Below are 18,142 nucleotides of genomic sequence, written 5' to 3' on the forward strand. Positions count from 1 at the left end.
ACTGGGTCCATAGAAAACTATCTCCCAAAATACCTGTAGGTGCATTAAAATGCACAAGGCCAAACAGCTGCAGAGAAGGGAATCATCGAGAAACAAAGAGATGCGTCAATTCCTGGGACCCCGGGGAGGCTGTGCAACAGTTATGCTGCAAGCAGGAGAAGTGATGTGTTAAATCCAGTCTGTAGGGAGAAGTGATGTGTCAACTCCAAGATGGGTCTGGTCCGCGGGTGATGCGTCGAGAAAACTTGCTGCACAGATATGATATGAAGAAATCCGGGATGTGGAGGTGATCAATTCAGCTGCGTCAAGCGGGTCTGCGTCAGTTTCTTCAGCCGCAATCATTTGATGAGTCGGTTCTCACAGCGGCGACAGGCGCAGAATCAGTTTGGCAGCGGCGCCGCGATGAATGGACATTCTGCTGCATCGTAAAAACAGCTGCAAGAAGAGCGTTGCGTCAATTTCATCAGTTCTTTAGGTTTGTTCCAGCTCCCAACAGCAAGAACAACCTCCAGAGGCCCAGAACTGGAACAGGCACCTCCTGGCAGGTCAGAACTCTGAGAAACAGAGTTCAGGGGAGCTGGGGGTGAAGTCGTTCTGTCCCTGAGACTTCAGAACAGGAGGCCAGCACACACAGGCCCTTGGAGTTTGTCTTCTAGCAGGATCAAAGCAAAGTTCCAGTCTTTGTCCTCCCATTGGCAGAAACAGCAACTGCAGGCCAACCTCGCTCAGCACACAGCAAAGGGACTGTACTCCTCCTCACAGCTCTTCAGCTCTTCTTTTTGGCAAAGGTTCATCTTGAGTCCAGAAGTGATTTAAAGTTCTGGGGTTTCAGGTGTAATACTTATATCCCACAATGTCTTTGTTCTCTTTGTGCAAGGGCCTCTGTGCCCAGTCAAAACCAGTTCTGTTCTCAATGATGCAGTATGACGCAGGGGGCGGAGACAACATTGTGCAATGGAGACAGGCCTTATTCAGGTGCACAGAAATCTCCTCCCACTAGCCCCATTCAGCTGAGCTCGTCATCCAGGATAAGCCAGGAGCATCTCAACCCCCCCACGAGTGGCTGTATACAGTGAATGGACATCCCTATCCCTTGTCACTCCAAAAACCAGACAGTCAATACACAAACAGGCAGAGGCACAGAGAATGGTTAAACTAGAGAATGCCTACTTCCTAAAAGTGGAATTTTCAAACTCGCAATTAAAAAAACATCTTATCTAAAAGAGAGCCTAAACTACATTCCTCTATCTTGTCCCAATGGGAAGTTTTACTTATAAGATGTTACACAGTATTTACCATTCTATCATGTGGGGCAAGACAGCCTTTCAATAGTGAAAAATAAAATTGGCAGTATTTTACTATCAGGACATTTCACACACACAAGTACATATCCTATCTTTCACATGCACTGCACACTGCCCATGTGGATACCCTGAGCCTACTATAGGGGTGCTTTACAAGTAAGAAAAGGGAAGGTTAGGGCCTGGCAAGTGGGTGCACTTGCCAAGTCGACATGGCAGTAAACAAACGGTGCACAGAAACTGTGGTGGCAGGTCTGAGAAACCTTTTCAGGGCTACTCATGTGAGTGTCACAATCAGTGATACAGACCCACTAGTAGCATTTGATTTACAGGCCCTGGCACACCAAGTGCACTTTACTAAGGACTTACTAGTAAATGAAATATGCCAATCAGGGAGAATAAATTGTAACAACAACATACACAAGGAGCATTTGCACTTTGAAACTGATCATCAGGGCAAAGAGTCCAAAGCATCTAAGCCAGCAAAAACGAAACACAGCACAGCATCAAAAATACAGGAGGTAGAAGCAAAAAGTCATGGGAAACCACGCCAAAGATGCCAAGTCTAACACTCACCCACTCTCTCATCTATACAGGCAGTCACACATCCTCTTACCCACTTGCACACTCAGACAACCATAGAGGCTCATTTAACTCTGGTTGTACTTTTTGCATTTTTGACGTTTTGGTTATGATTTTCTCATAGAAAAATATTCTTTATTTTAATAAACCTGCTTGGAGTATTTTTGTATTTTTCTTCATTGTTCTACTGTATGTGTGTTGCACAAATACTTTACACATTGCCTCTTTAGATAATCCTGGCTGCTCTAGGCCACAGGGTGAGCACAGGTCATCTTTTATTTGTGTCTAGTTTACACTGACTAGGATTGTGGCCCCTACTTGGACAGCGTGCAAACCTGCCAAATAGAGACCCAAATCCTAACAAACACATTGACGGTTTATGGTACTGTATAAAAATATGAAATCAAAAATGTAGAAAAAGAAAATGTATAACATGTCTTTTGCTATATATACCTTTTGCCTAGATGTATCACACATATCCACGTGTGATGGATTTTCTACCAGGACCTCATCACAAAATATTTAAACACCTACTAGATCTTAAGGCCTTCGCTGAAAAGACAGTAAAAACTCACCAAGGGACTCTGGATCGCAGCAATCCTCGGGACTACATTGACTGCTTCCTCATCAAAATGGAGCAGGTAAGTGAGGTATCCTTCAAGTCAGGAACAGTTGTTAGGCTACAATAAAGTAGACCATTACCAGATTAGCAGGCTGCAGCACTGTAGACCTTTACTGGAGGCCCCACAGGCTTCCCCTACTGCCCTGTCAAAGTCAGAGCACAGGAGAATCAGTTAGGGCATCAGAGAGATGACTAGGGCTGTAGCCACATCTATATATTTAAAAAGAGGAATTTTAATGAATTTGTAGATGTGGACATGAATACCTGGAAATTCGTTTTCCCCTAAAAATGTTTAGCTTGAATTTTTCTTGATATCACAAACTATGATCTGCTGGAAGTTTCTCTTTTGTCAATCGTTTACCAAACCCCTACAAATGATCTGAAGAGCTCCCTAATTCATGGGGTCATAGTTATGTGTTTCTGGTGTTTCAAGGGTGGCTAGTTGATTCAGGGCTTGCTTCTCCACTTTTTAACTGTGAAAGCGTTTTTACATATTGAGGGGCCGATTTTGATATCGGTCAGAAAGCCTCCGACCAGCGAGGCTTTGTGACCGAAATCTCCGGTTTGGATTCTGACAGCCTAATTTAAATGTAGGCGGTCGGAAGTCAAACCGACTGGTCATTATGTCTGGATTTTCTCAGGCTCAAGAAGGCCGTTCGCCAGTCGAAGGCTGCAACATAATCCCTCAATGAAGGCATTTACACCTTCGAGATTACGATGTTAGTTTCCGACAGGCTTTTCATGCCAGGGTTTCTGACATGAAAAGCTTGTCAGAAGGCCCCCTTTTCCATGCGGCCTCCAGTTGGGGTGCCCGGGGGGCACCTATATTTATGCCTAAGATGTGGTGCAGGGACCTTGAGGTGCATGCCACGCGGTGCAAGGATTAACAGAATCTTCCATTGCTCTATGGAAGCTTGTGTGGCCGCAGCGCAAGTTCCCATAGAGAAATAGGAGTATGCAACCGAACCATGTGTGGTCGTATTGTAATACTGAGCTCGGACAGGAGGTCAGTCTGTACCGAATCCGGGATGATGTTGGTTGAAGGCAACTCCGACCAAAATCATAAACAGGGTCTTAATGTTTTTGCATTATGTCAACATTAACATGGAAACACGCTAATGTTATCAACTGTGTATAATTCACACTTAGCCATAACTAATGTAGGTCTGTGTTTAAAAGGGCTAATGATGAATGCCATTTTCCTTAATGACACCTGATCTTTTATTTATAGGCAAGCTGAATTTCAATGCTGTCGAACATGGTGTTCTGTTTCTAACTTTATCATGAGAACAAATGTTTATTTTGATTTAATAATTGCAGAATGTTCTAATTGGTATTGAATCCAAGAAAGCGCCTGCAGAGTACAGGCTGCTCCAATGTATCTATCTTGTAGATGTTAATTCCAGATAAATGTAAGTTTGAAGGATGCTTTGAGAAGCTGTGGAGGATCCTGCAAAACTCATGAGCTCAAAATTGTATCTATTTGCTCTAACCTCATTGGATCATTTTATACAAACTATGTGTAGGTGTAGCAAATTTTATACTTGTGTGATTTAAGCTAGTGCAGACACTCAAACTATTGATTCCCTGGCTTATGAGCTAGAGACGGGGACCTCAGTATTAACATAGGATTTTAGCCTCAGACTTTGTCCTATTACTGATGATAATGTGTGTGGCATCTTTGTTGATGGCCATTCTAATCTTTTGCAATTTACACACAATCCTTGTGGAAAAAAGCTGAACAGGCTGCTGAGTGTATATGATCCTATGTTTACCCATGACCTGGAGACATTTGAAGTTTCACAGCAGGTAACATTTACAGGAAGAGGCAAGGGTTCACTAATTGATTTCAATGTACTATCTAAATCCTGGGTTTGTATGATATGTAATTTTCATATCCAAAGCTGCTTCCTCAGTGATCATAACCCATGAATCCTCAGTTTAACTCTTGGGCTGAACCAAGTACCTTTCGATAAAATGGTTTGTCCTATTAAGTATACCAGAAATGGTGGGATTCAGTGGACATGGAAGGCTATTGAGCCCAATGAGTATCTGTTCCAGCAGGTGAGTAAATATATGGCCTGGTTAGGATCCAAAAGGAACACAGATGTATGCCCGACCTCTAGGTTATTCTTTACAAACGCCATGTTGTTTGCAGTTCCCAGGCATGAGCAATAGATAATATGATGCGCTACTAGCGGGAGTTATACCCCCGAGAGGACCTGACAAAGTTATTACTAACAATAGAATTGCCCATTAGAGGGTTTAAATGAATGTGATTGACTCTCGGGTCAGGGTACGATAAGAAGGAATGAGAGAAAAGATAGGGCAGCTGAGGAGGGAAAGGAGGGATTGAAGAAAATTAAGCAAACTACCTGGAATATAACAGGGTTCAGTCATAAGAGGGATGAAAAAGAGTGGGGAAATGAAATAAATAAATATGATATTGTGTGCCTCCAGGAAACCTGGGAGGTAGCACCAATATTAATGAATGGTTTTCGAATTTATCAAACGTTGGCGGTCCAGCTAGAGCAGGCAGGGCAAAAGGTGGATTAGTGACACTGTTGGTGAATACTCTTGGTATAAGAATACTAAAGCTTTTTCAATGATTCAATATATTTCCATTATCTAATATTTGAGGGACAGAAAGATTGGGACTTATTAATAATCAATTTTTATAATAATGCATTTGAGGGGATGATGGATAGTGTGGTAACTGAATTGGAAAGGGAGATTGGTGAAATTAGCGACCAACGCCAAAAAACTTTAAGAATTATTTGAATGAGTGATTTTAATATCAGTTTGTAATTTATTGGACTATATTGTGTGCAGAGTAACAAATTGTCATGGAGACATGACTATACATTTTAAACATTCCACTTAGGGGGAGGCTTTGAATAGGATCCTAGTTATATGGGATATGGGGATCAAAAACAGTGTCAATTTGACTTCAGGAGTTATGGATAAGACTTATGGATCCCTGATTCTGGCTCTACAATTGACTTTATAATTGCTACTAAATCAGTAAGTGCTAGATTAGTAATGACTTTATGGTTTTTCGTTATAATGCAATCCTTGCTTATGATATGAGGTGAGAGTCTAATGCCTATACACAGATAGATTTAGTACCAAAACCTGCTTTGGCTAGAAATAATGTCTACATACTAAAATGGGATAGGGTGGAAGGACAAGGACTTCTTCATGCTCTCATTGCTGATAACGATATAGAGGTCATGATTTGTCTAGATGATAGTGCCCCCCTTCCTACCAGACCAGGTGATATTTGCCTTTGAAGAACTCCTGGAGGGGATTAGATGCCAATTGACATACGCATCCAAGAATAGAAGTATGATTCTAGATTCATGGTTTGACAACAATTGCACTAAGTCTGCCAATAATTTGCATACTTCCTTGTATGCAGTGCCTAGGGATCAGGGTCTTATATGATCCTTACAAGTAAGTTACAAAAAAGCAAGAGGGGCGGAGCCGGTTTGGTGCCATTGACGTAATGGTAACATCCTCGGCACACCACTGCATAATTCCTCTGTTGTAAACTGCAAAGGGATTTCCTTTTTTTGCCTCAGGAGGCAGGGAAGAACTCCCCCAACATTCGGAGGTATTTATTTATTAATTTATTCAATGTAACGGCGATGGTGCACATGGCGTGCTGACGTTGTCACATTGAAACTAAAACGTAGTTTCAGTTTCACTGTTTTGGTGTTCGTGGGGCTATCTCAGTACCCTTCCCTAGTGGATCCCTGCTTGGAATTGCTGCATGAGGGTGATCCCAGAGCAGGGATCCACCACTAGACACAAGGGAGGGGGAGCAGTCCCTCGGGCAAGGGCCTTTGCTCCCCCATAATAATTTAGCATTATTCAGTCTTCTGCCCCCCTGGGGGCAGATGAGGGCAGAAGTCCTCAATCTGCTCCCCAGGGGGGCAAAAAATACACTAGACATCAGGGATTCTTTTTTTAAAGAACACCTAGGGGTGGGGGCTTCCCTAAGAGGGCATTATAATGCCTCCACCCACCCAAAAATGTATACAGTCTTTCTGGCCCCCAGGGCACAGATGGGGGAAATAGTCTCCGATCTGCTCCCCCAGGTGGGGCAAAAAACCCACTAGGCACAAGGGAGTATTGTTTTCTTTAATAATTGAGGTATGAGGCTGCCCACAAAGGGCATTCCACTGCCCCCACCCCCAAAATAAAGGAGACTGCCTTTCTGCCCCCAGGAGGTAGATGAGGACTATTACCCCCAATCTGGCCCCCTGGGGGGGTCAGAAAGCCTACTGGCCGCCAGGGATTCTTTTTTCCTATCCAAAAGAGGGGTGGAGGCTGCCCCAAATGGGAATGCTAATGTCCCCACCCCCAAAACAAAAGGGACAGTCTTTGTGCCCCCTGGGGGGAAGATAGGGGTTATAACCTCCGATCTGTCCCCCGGGGAGCAGAAAGCCCACTAGACAACAGAGATTTCATTTCAATTATAAAATAGGGATGGGGGCTGCCCACAATGGGAAAGGCCATGCCCCCACCCACAATTATAAAAACAGAAGTCTTTCTGCACCCCTGGAAGGCAGATGGGGGTATTACCCCCGATCTGCCCGGGGGGGGGGGGGAGAACGCCCACTAGACACCAGGTATGTTTATGGGCATGTCAGGGACCAGCCCCTTAGGCAAGGGTTGTTTCTCCCTTTTTTTAGGACACATTTGGCTGCCTCTACCCTCCTTGGGGGCAGGTCAGCGATATTAAGAAAAATACTACACATTAGCAAAAGTTTCTGTATATGTGTGTTCACTGGAGTTCAGCTGATGGTCTGTGTGTACTGCCGTTTGGCTGGCTTTGTGTGAACCTGCATTGTGCTGCGGGGTGTGTGTCGACTCGCGCTTAGCTGGCAATGTGTGTGGACTAGCGCTTGCCTGGCAGTGTGGGTGAACTATCTCTTGGCTAGTGGTCTGTATGGATGGCACATTTATGGCGGTGTGTGTGTACTGTTGCTTGCCTGGCAGTGTGTGTGAACTGTCGCTCGGCTGGCAATGTGCATGGATGGGGGTGAACATGGATGGTGCTTGGCTGGCAGTGTGACTTTTGTGAATCCTCCGGCATTTTATTACCCCAAATCCCTTGCAAAACTTTAATTTAGCTAGAAAGTCACACTCTCCTCACATTTCTTTGTGGGAAAGTTGTAAGATCTGGATACAGAATGGTGAGTTGCACACGTATGTAATCACATTTCTCCAAGTAAACCAAATTTTATGTACTCTCTCAATTAAACCTGCTCGGTGTGCTAGCTTCCTCTGCGCTCTGTCCACTTGCGCTGCAAACATGATAAGAACACAAGGGAACCGCATTTCGATTCCCATCAAGCTGCACAACCATTAATTCAAAACAAATCAAATTAATTAAATCCATAAGACGCTTATTCCATAATTTTATCCTTTTATGTTTATCCTTTGTACTCCTTTGTTTCCTTCAATTCATTTTACTCATTTCTGTTGTGTTCCATAATTCTTCAAAAAAGCACAAGAACACAGCATGCTTCCACGTATCATGCTTTATTTAAAAAACACCCAATGCATTTCGGGTATAAAACCCTTCTTTGGGGGTATCTATAAAAATAGAAAATATACATCACCAATAAATGCAATTATCATGCTTATACTACAATCTGAAAACTACATGCACTCAAAATTAGTACTCCAGGCACTTATGAACACTTTCTGAATGTGTTTGATGCTACTGACAACATAATTAGCATCGTCCTTTATTTGTCCCTTTCTCCCCAGAAGCCCATAATCTAAAGTCTGCACAGCGAAGCTATGCTCTATGATTTATAGCCTCTCCAACCAGTGCTTGCTGATTAATAATAAACATTCTTTACTGAAAGCAATCAATCAATGATAACTTTATTTCGGTCGGAGACCATAAAAGTGCAGATAAAATACATACAAGTGGCACAGTAAGATAAAACAGTAAATAACAATGCAATCATACAAGTTTAAAAAAGGATTAAACTGAGTAGTTATCAAAGTTGAAATATGAAATACATGATCATGCAATTGATTATACAAAACTTTGCCGCCTACGCCACATTCCGATTAAAAACCGTGATACTGCGAAGACAATAAGGGCGTGGGTATCAAACCTTAAAACCCTACACGCCTGGGCACAGTGCCTAAATACTAGCAGCCTGATTCATGTAGGTAAATTGCACTCGCAAAGGGCCAGATTCTGAGAATCTGGCCCTTTGCGAGTGCGATTTTTGCTTTTGGTATTCATGATACCAAATGCAAAAATCGCTATGTAAGAATTCGCATATTTGCGTGGAATGGCATTTAAGGAATCTCTAATAGAGATTCCTCAAATGCTATTCATGACACAAAACAAAATAGCGATTTTGGACTTTTGGGGCCGCTATTTACCGAGAGGTCAGACCTGTCGGTAAATAGCAGAAACTCAGAAAAATGCTTTTAAAAGCATTTTTCTAAGTTGCATGTTGCACACACACATGTCCTTTGGACATGTGTGCGCGCAACACCTGTTCAAATGTGCCTTTTAGGGGTGCTACAGGGCGTCCTTTGGACACCCCTGGCACCCTTAAAATTGCTATCTCATTTGCGAGTAGCAAATTGCTACTCGCAAATGAGGGATACTCCCCATTCATTCCTATGGGCCTCTTGGCCCATAGGAATGAATGGGGAGTATTTGCGAGTAGCAAATTGCTACTCGCAAATAAAGAACATGTAGGAATCGCTATTTAAGTAGCAATTCCTACATGAATGCCGTTTTGCGTGTCCTCAATAGCGAATCGCTATGATTCGCTATTAGGGCCACGCAAAACGGATTGTACATGAATCAGGCTGTAGGTTCCTACATAATGGAATCAACCAGCATTTCCTTATTTCTAGGTAAACGGGGCAGAAAAACAAAACGTGCCGTGCATCTTCTTGTTTGTAGTTGCATGCGGGGCACGTAATATGTTCTGTGTTCGCCCATTTAGAGGTAAATACCCTCAATGGGCGTGTTCAATGCATGAACTGGATGTAAAGTTTCCTTGCAAGTGGAGGAGAAATTATATCCAGGAATTCCTCCATTCTTGATTAAGACTTTATTTGGAGGAACTCTACCGTCAGTCTTCCCACAGCAGTCGATCTCTGTAGAACAGCCACACTTTGGTGCTTTAGAAGTTGCACAAGCTGTTTTTTACTTGACCCCGGACAACTTGCCTCAGGATTCTCCTACAACACTGGTAGGCCGATCCTATTACAGAGTGCCCTTATATGTAAAAGCCACGGGATGTTCTTACTTTTAAAAAGGGACCAAACCTCTGCAAATTCCTCTCTGTAGGAAGCCAATTCTGGCACTGACCAGAGCCTCTTCCAATAAAGGATAGGCCTTGCTGCTACTAGATCCTCTATCAGTTCTAGCCCCAGATCTAAGCGTAGGGGGATAAGCGGTGCACTTACTGGTAGGCCCAGAGAGTTTCGCATAAAACCGTGTTCTACCCTGATGAGGTTAGATATACTTTGGTGGCCCCATAATTCGGCTCCTTATGTTGCGGTCGTTCTAGCTTGGAGTCTGTAGATTTCTACGACAGGGGCCGTGGGTTTAAAAACTGAAGATCTCTGGACTGAGTGCAGCCTTCGCTGTCTGGGAGCCCCAGTCAAAGTTTTCCGTCAGAGTAATACCGAGGTAGACAAAGGTCCTTACTCTTTCCAATGGGGTGCCATTCAGGATGGGGTTAGGGCGGGTCTGCTTCGGAGGGTTAAAAATCATAAACTTGGTCTTGTCCAAGTTAATCTCCAATCCTCGCAAAGCACAAAAGGCTGCAAAACCATCAACGGTACGCTGGATGCCTGTAGACGTTTTAGACAACAGCAGAGTGTCGTCTGCAAACATTAGGGCAGGTACCCGCCCAGTGGCCAACCTTGGAGCGTCATTATCTTTTACACCTAGTAAATGTCCTACCAAACCATTTATGTAAAGACAAAATAACGTTGGGGCCAAAACGCACCCCTGACGTAACCCTTTGAGACAGGAAAGCGAGCCGATATATCACCATGTTTCCCACACCTAACTTGGGCGTAATTGTTCATGTGGAGCCTAATCAAAATATTCAGTAGATAGGTCGGCAGACCCAACTCTCTTAAGACTCTCCACAACTTGTCCCTCGGCACTAAATCAAAGGCTGCAAGCAGGTCCACGAAAATGAGATAGAGGCTGCCACCCTCCAATCTCACCGTCTTCCAAAATAGGACCTGGAGCCTGAAAATTTGGTCAATGGTCGAAATACCTGTCCTAAACCCAGCTTGGAATATACTCAGGATCTCATGGTCATCTATAAACCCCTGAATTCTGTCTAGTTTTATCCTGCCCATCCGTTTTTGTGTGATATCTATCAAACTAATGGGCCTATAATTAGATGGAGTTAGCGGACAGCCTTTCTTATAAATGGGGACAATCTCCGCTCCTAGCCAGGTATCTGGCGGGACATTCCCCTTCAGGATTGCATTAAATAGTACAGCCAAGTACAGTGTCCAAATTTTCGGTTGCGACCAATATAAGTCCCCTGGCATCTTGTCAAGTCCTGGGGCCTTATTAGGAAGTAATTTAAGTATTGCAGCGTCCACCTCCTTAAGGGAAATGTAGTCAGACTCAACCAGTTGCTGTACGGTGCCCGGAACCAAGGAGCCCGGGCCCAGCTCCAAATCCGGGGGCCCTGTTAGTTGATACTCAAGTTGAGATCCTGTGATGGCCTGGAGGGAGGTCCCTACTGGTTCACCCGGTTCTGGGTCCATTAGTCCCAGCTACCTATGCTCGTTTGATGGATCAAGAGTCGGGAGCAAGGTTGTCTCTTCAATGGGGTTAGCATAGAGGGCTCCGTAGTGAGCTTCCCACGCTGCAGGAGCTATATTTGTTATGAGTGCGGGTGCGCCCCCACACGCCCCACTACTAACAATGGTCCAAAATGCTTTAGAGTCCTTACGGGAAAGTGCTAGCCTGAGTTCCTCCCATTTATTCTCGTCCCAGTCTTTTTTTCCCCTGGTAATAGCCTGTTTGTACCCAAGTCGACACTGCTTTATTGCTGCTCTATCCTTTGCTTTTATTGCCGTTAGCAAATCAGTTTTTGCTTTCCGACAAGCTGCATCATACCAGGGATGCGTTCTAGCTAGGGCAGCATTATTACTAGCCAAAGGGTAAAACACACCAAAGAGTTTACCGACCAACTGTTTGTGAATTCCAGTAATCCTGGTCTGGCCTGCTTAGTCTAAGTTCTTTACATCAATTTCCCCCATCTCAATTAGCTGCGGTAGTACCAGATGATATATTTCAGCTAGTTTAGTTGGCGAACCCTAAAAATGGCACCATTTAATTCTCAGCCTATTATTTGATAGTAAGAGGGGCTGTGATAAAGCAGTAAGTTCAGGGGCAGGGATGGACAACCCGAAACTCCCTGGTTTCAGTGTCAGCACCAGGGCGTTGTGATCACTATCAGTCCTAGGAAGCACCCTAAAATTCAACACCTTGTCCCAGTGCCTTGTTCCAATCATATATAATCAATGATCGAAGTGTGACCTGGTCTATTAAAGGTAAAAGACCCCGGTATATCTGGCTCTAACCTCCCATTACACGCCCGCAGAGATGTTGTGAGGGCAAGTGCATTAATTTGGAGAACCAGCGGGGTCCATGCTCGGACAGGGGAGATCTGAGGGTCGGGGACATGCCAAAGTTGATCATCCTCATCTGAGTCCCACGCCCATGCTCTCGAGGGGCTCAAACTGACAATTAAAATCACCTCCCACTAACAGAGCCACTGAAGGATCTAAGGAAAGAATAAACTGCCTCAGCACATTAATAGTGCCTGATTCCTGACCACGCTGCTGTGGCCTTGAATAAATATTAAGTAAGGCAACCTTGGTCAGATCATGGTGCATCAGGAGTACACATTGGACGTCTGGAGAATTAGTTGGAATATCAGCAGCCTGAACACCCAAGTGCGTGCCCACCCAAATCGACAGGCCGCCCGACGGTCTAACCCTTCCCTCTGTTGTTGCCAATATGTTGAAGGTGGCGAAACCATCCCTCATACTCTCGTCCAAGGCCCAAGCTTCCTGCATCATACAAATATCATGATTATCCATGAAAAGACCCCAGTCTGGAAGGGAAAGTTTATTATTCATCCCTGCCAGGTTCCAGGACAGAACTTTAATGCTGGCACTGGATTCCTCTACACTCGGTGGGGATAAATCATTTGCGTGTCTATGTTCACAAGTTTCATTCCCTCCAGAACACGTGGGACTCTCGGGCACTTGTGTATTCCCCTTTAATTCGCCTCATTAGGGTTCCTGTGATATTAGTGTTACCTTTGCCTTCCACAATCTCTACTTGGGGGCCTGCTCTGCTAGCAACTAGAGGTAGAGGACTAAGCCTCACAGGGCATCAATCCACTAGATCTAGGGTGCTGTACCTATTGCTAAGCGGGAATGATGAGATTAGGGGGGTAAGTGGTCGTGGGCCCTCCGAATTTATGCTGAATTCTGTTAGGTTGCAGATTCCAACTACCCCCAGACTGATCACCTCTAATGCGCCTGGGCCCCAACTGAGGTACACGATAAAAGTAGGACAGGTGCAGGGGTAACATTTGGGATTTGCGCCAAGCAATAGTCTTGTTACAAATGTATTCAACAGCACAAGTATTCCTGAAGTTCATGACCACACAGTTACCTGGAATAGTTTTTGTTCTAGGCCCCACCCAATCAACCCGTCTGACAAACAGTATTTCACCAGAGACATTAGGAGGAAGAGGCCTGTTAAGACTAAGCCAATGAATACATTTGTTTTTTAATACAGTATGTTCCTCACTTTTCCCTTGACTTAAGACTGGGACCCCTGTCAACACCACCACATACTGGAGAGATTCTGGGGGAAGGTCAATACGGGGTAAACATTTTGCATTATCTTCAAGTACATTTTTCCTACAAGCCGAAGGTTGATGTGCCACCTGCACTGGAGCCCCTTCAGACCCCCCAACCTCCTAGGTAGAGTGTTCATATTAACTACGTTACTATCCAACAATGCTGCGAGATCTTTATCTGGAGCTGCATTTTGATTTTCCCGTGGTGGTTCAACAGGTGGTACAGCAGAAATATTAAAGCCCTCTCTGTGTCCATGAGGTTTGCCAGTACCAGTACTCCTGTTGTCCTGGGCACCTACCCACACCGTGACAGGGACAGGTCTCTCCTCTAAACATAAGAGTCTATTTTCAATTAGAGCAAGTCTGTCATATATAGCACGACAAGTCTCTGTGAAAATAAGTTCTAATTTCGCCCGAAATACAGTTCCCAGGTCAGCTGGGTCCACATCACTAAAGTTTGTTGGGGTATTGACCAGTTGGGAAACCTGTGAGTTAGCGGTTGCAGTGTTGAGTGGGGCGGTGGTTTGCCCCTCACCCTTATTGTTCCTTTTATGGATTTTCACTTTTTTGTTAGTAAGAGGAGCACCACCCCGTTTTCTTTTCACCACTGGGTCTTTTATTGCTGCTAGAATTTGATTCTGTGTATATCTTGTTTTTGGTCTCAAATTAGGTGGATCCTCGTTAGGGTAAAGGTCATGGATCGTTGAGCTAGCTGATGCAGTGGCTATACTCTCTATGGTGGAATCCAGCGCTTCTCTACTTGCACCCAATACACCAGAAACAGGCCCGAGCTGATTAGTAGGAGAAATGGCATGCTATAGTGGCCCCAAAGAAGAACGTTTGTCAAAGTCCGGGACCATTTGACAACCTTTTCTCTGTGTGCTCAATTTCACCTGACAGCACATTGGATGCCCTAGTGATGAAGCGATCCAGTGTACCTACTAAAGAGCCACCAGTGTTGGACAGTCTACCCTTTGGTTCTCTAGTGGATGCCATAATAACAAGTTCTTGCGGGTAAGAGGTGGGAGATAATCAAAAGTGGCCAGTAGGGTCACTGGCAGTACAGTAGGCTCAGCAATATATTCCAGCACTGACCCCGTCTATCCTCTTCCTCTAACGGCCTCAAACGGTCCCACCCTTGGGCGCGCGTTCGCACTGCGAAGACGGATGTCTTCCTAAATACTTCCGGTCCAATACAGAGAGAAGGGGCGGTGCGGTCACCAGGCGGCCCCTGCGGCTCTCTGGAAGATGAAGTCCTGCGGGGTGTCAGCAAGGAACGAATGTGGCAGCAAAGCCCAGCTCTTCCTCCTAGATAGATTTTAAATCATCAGCAATCCCCCATCTGTCGTACTCACATGTCCGTGCTTTTATCCTGGTATCCAGGTCCAGTCAAGTCCACACTAAAAAAAATGCAGCCCCGGAGCCAATGGGTCAGCAAACTGCACAGGAAATAAATCCATCCAGGGTCCCAAGCTGTTGCTCGAATTACCGGGACCAACAGCCAAGCAGAAACAAGAGTTAGCACTGATAGTAAGCCGCTGATGCTGCCAGAGCCAGAGCCGCCGAAGCCATCAAGGAGCACATGCCCTCAGCGCTCCCCCTAAATCCAAAAAAAGCCGTCAGCTAGCTACGTGGTGAAGTGGTAAAAGCGAGAGCACCAGGAACGAAAAGGAAGCAGCCTGCCACGCCGGACTTCAGCGTCTCCACACACCTTCCCTCAGAACGCCTTCTGAACGGAGGGGAAGGGGCTGGCAATCCCTTTCAAAAGAATTATGAAACACAACAGAAATTAGTCAAATGAATTGAAGGAAACAAAGGAGTACAAAGGATGAACATAAAAGGATAAAATTGTGGAATAAGCATCTTATGGATATCGAAATGCGGTTCCCTTGTGTTCTTATCAAAGTTGTAAGATCACCACGCTGGTCCAAATTTCCTATGTCCCAGCATTCCCCTCCTGATAAAAATGAAATCTCGTTTGTGTGGGTGCCTAAAGCAGAGAACCTAAAAACGTATAAAATGAAATACAGAGTGGGGATCAAAGTGGGTCCAAAAGGGCAGTTTATTTTAGTTATTAGGCTGCCTCTGCTTTGGATAATTACATAAGTGAAGTATCATTTTTATTGGGAGACTGAGGAGAACATTGGGTGGTGGGAAATCTGTGTAGGTGCGGTAATCACACACCCTTGGCACACAGAAATGTGAGGAAAATGTGTCTTTTTACCTAAATTTGAGCTTTGCAGGTGATTCTGGATAAGAAAACTTTAGGAGATCCATGCAAGCCACAGATCCCTGGACTCCCCGGAGTGTCTAATTTTCAGAACTGTCTAGGTGTGGTAGATTTCCCTTGTTGGCTGCCAAGACGGGACCACAAACGCAGGTGCCCCCATTCTGTCACAAATCAATCTGTTTTTGCAAAAGGGACTTCTAAACTTTTGGTCCTGGGCTCGGCGGCCATCTACGGAAACCTATCAAACCCAGACATTTCTGAAAACTAAACATCTGGGGAAATCCAGGGAGTGTGGCTTGTGTGGATCCTGCAACATTTTTTTACACAGAATCCCCTGCAAACCTCAATTTTAGCTAAACAAAGGCACGTTTTCCTCACATTTCTGTGTCAGAAAGTTGTGGAATCATCTGGCCCACACAAATTTCCTACCACCCAGTGTTCCTACAGATCTTCCAATAGAAATTCTACCTCACTTTTGTGGGTGGGCAAATGGTCTGTGACAGGGAAGGGCCCGAAACGAATTGTAGAGGCATCGAAAATGAAAAAAGGATTGATCACAAAACGACATCGAGGGTCATCTGCGTTTTTGGTCCCAGCCTCGGCAGCCATCTAGGAAAATCTACCAAACCTAGATAGTTCTGAAAACTAGATACCCGGGGGAGTCCAGGGAGGTGTGGCTGGTATGGAGCTCCAAGGGTTTCTCACCCAGAATCCCACGCACACCTCAAACTTTGCCAAAAAGAAAAATCACATTTTCCTCACATTTCTGTGTGGGGAAGATGTGGGATCACAAAGTCCACAACAATGTCCTACCAACCAGCATTCCCCCAGGTCTCCCGAAGAAAATGCTACCTCACTTGTATGGGTGGGCCAAGTGCATGCTACAGATAAGGGCTTAAAATACTATTGTGGAGACATCAGAATTATCTATAAAAAAGGACTTGGTTTAGCAAGAGGGGCATCTGCGTTTTTGGTTCCTGGCTCTGCGGCCATCTAGAGTAAACTACCAAACCCAGACATTTCTGAAGACTAGACACCCGTGGAAGTACAAGGATGTGTGGCTTGCGGGGGTTCCCCCAACGTTTTCTTACCCAGAATCCCTGCTAGCCTCAAATTTAGCTAAAAAGTCAAACTTTTCTCACATTTCTGTGTGGGATTACCATGCTGGCACAAAATTCTACTACCCAGCATTCACTTGGTCTCCCGAGTAAAATGATACCTCACTTGTATGGGTGAGCCGAGGGCCTGCGACTGGGAAAGGACAAAGATTTAGAGATTGAGGTGATAGCACAGCGAGCTCTAAGTGCTATATTTTTTCAAATATACGTTTTTAGGCTGATTCTGCATTAGACACCGACTTAAGTGAGGTATCATTTTTATGGGAAGACCAAGGGGAACGATGGGTGGTAGGAAATTTGTGCCGGCATGGTAATCCCAAACAGAAATGTGAGGAAAATGTGATTTTGTTTGCAAAATTTGAGGTTTACAGAGTATTCTGGATAAGAAAACGTTGGGGCATCCACGCAAGCCACACCTCCCTTGATTCCTCTGTGCTTCTAGTTTACAGAAGTGTCTGGGTTTGTTAGGTTTCCCTAAATAGCCGCCAAGCCCGGAACCAAAAGCGCAGGTGACTCCTTCGCAAAACCATGTAGTTTTGTGATGGATAATTTTGAAATCTCCACAGTACGTTTTTGGCCCTTATCTGTCCCAGGCACTAGCCCTACCCACACAAGTGAGGTACCCTTTTTATCGGGAGACTTGGCGAATTCTGGGTGGGTGGAATTTTTAGGCTCCCCACAGATTCCAGAATTTTCAATCACAGACATGTGAGGACAATTTGCTTTTTTGGACGACATTTTGAAGTTTGATAGGGATTCTGGGTAACAGTACCTGGTGAGAGCCACACACGTCACACCATCCTGGATTCCCCGGTGTGTCTAGTTTTAAAAAATGTACACGTTTTCTAGGTTTCCTTACGTGCAGGCTGAGCTAGAGCCCAAAATCTATAGCTAGGTACATTGCAAAAAAAGGGGTCAATTTTAAGTGGAAAAATGTAATGTGTCAACGTTGAGTTTTGGGCCGTTTAATGTTGCGGGAACTAAGCCTACCCACACAAGTGAGGTATCATTTGTTTTGGGAGACTTGGGGGAATGCTGGGTGGGTGGAAGATTGTGGCTCCCCACAGATTCGATTCCCATTTACTTATACTCCTCTATAGGGATGATGCAGTGCTCTTGGCAAGTACTCCAATGTCACTGCAGAAGCTCACAGAGACGTATATGAGATGTATGGTTAGTTTAGATCTACGTGTAAATGTGTCTAAATCCTTTGTCCTAATTGCTGGAGCGCATTTAAAGAAATTCTATTATTTCTATATAGAGCAGAGAAAGATGGAAGTGGTTGACACATGGGGGTATTATTCGATAAGAAACTATCCTGGAAAAATATGATGTTAAGCAGAAACACTCTCCTGGAAAATGGTATTATGGTACTT

General features: G+C 44.6%; 1 protein-coding gene across 2 annotated transcripts in view; it reads left to right on the forward strand.

Moving 5' to 3' along the window:
* Positions 1-18,142, forward strand: part of LOC144783023 (cytochrome P450 2G1-like) — a 278,934-nt gene that overhangs the window by 187,648 nt on the left and 73,144 nt on the right. For both annotated transcript variants that reach the window (XM_078662211.1, XM_078662212.1), the window contains exon 6: positions 2,348-2,524. In XM_078662211.1, the coding sequence (XP_078518337.1) occupies positions 2,348-2,524 (177 nt within the window). The remainder of the gene's footprint in view (positions 1-2,347; positions 2,525-18,142) is intronic.

This window comes from Lissotriton helveticus, chromosome 9 (assembly GCF_964261635.1).
Source record: "Lissotriton helveticus chromosome 9, aLisHel1.1, whole genome shotgun sequence".
Classification (NCBI taxonomy): Eukaryota; Metazoa; Chordata; class Amphibia; order Caudata; family Salamandridae; genus Lissotriton; species Lissotriton helveticus.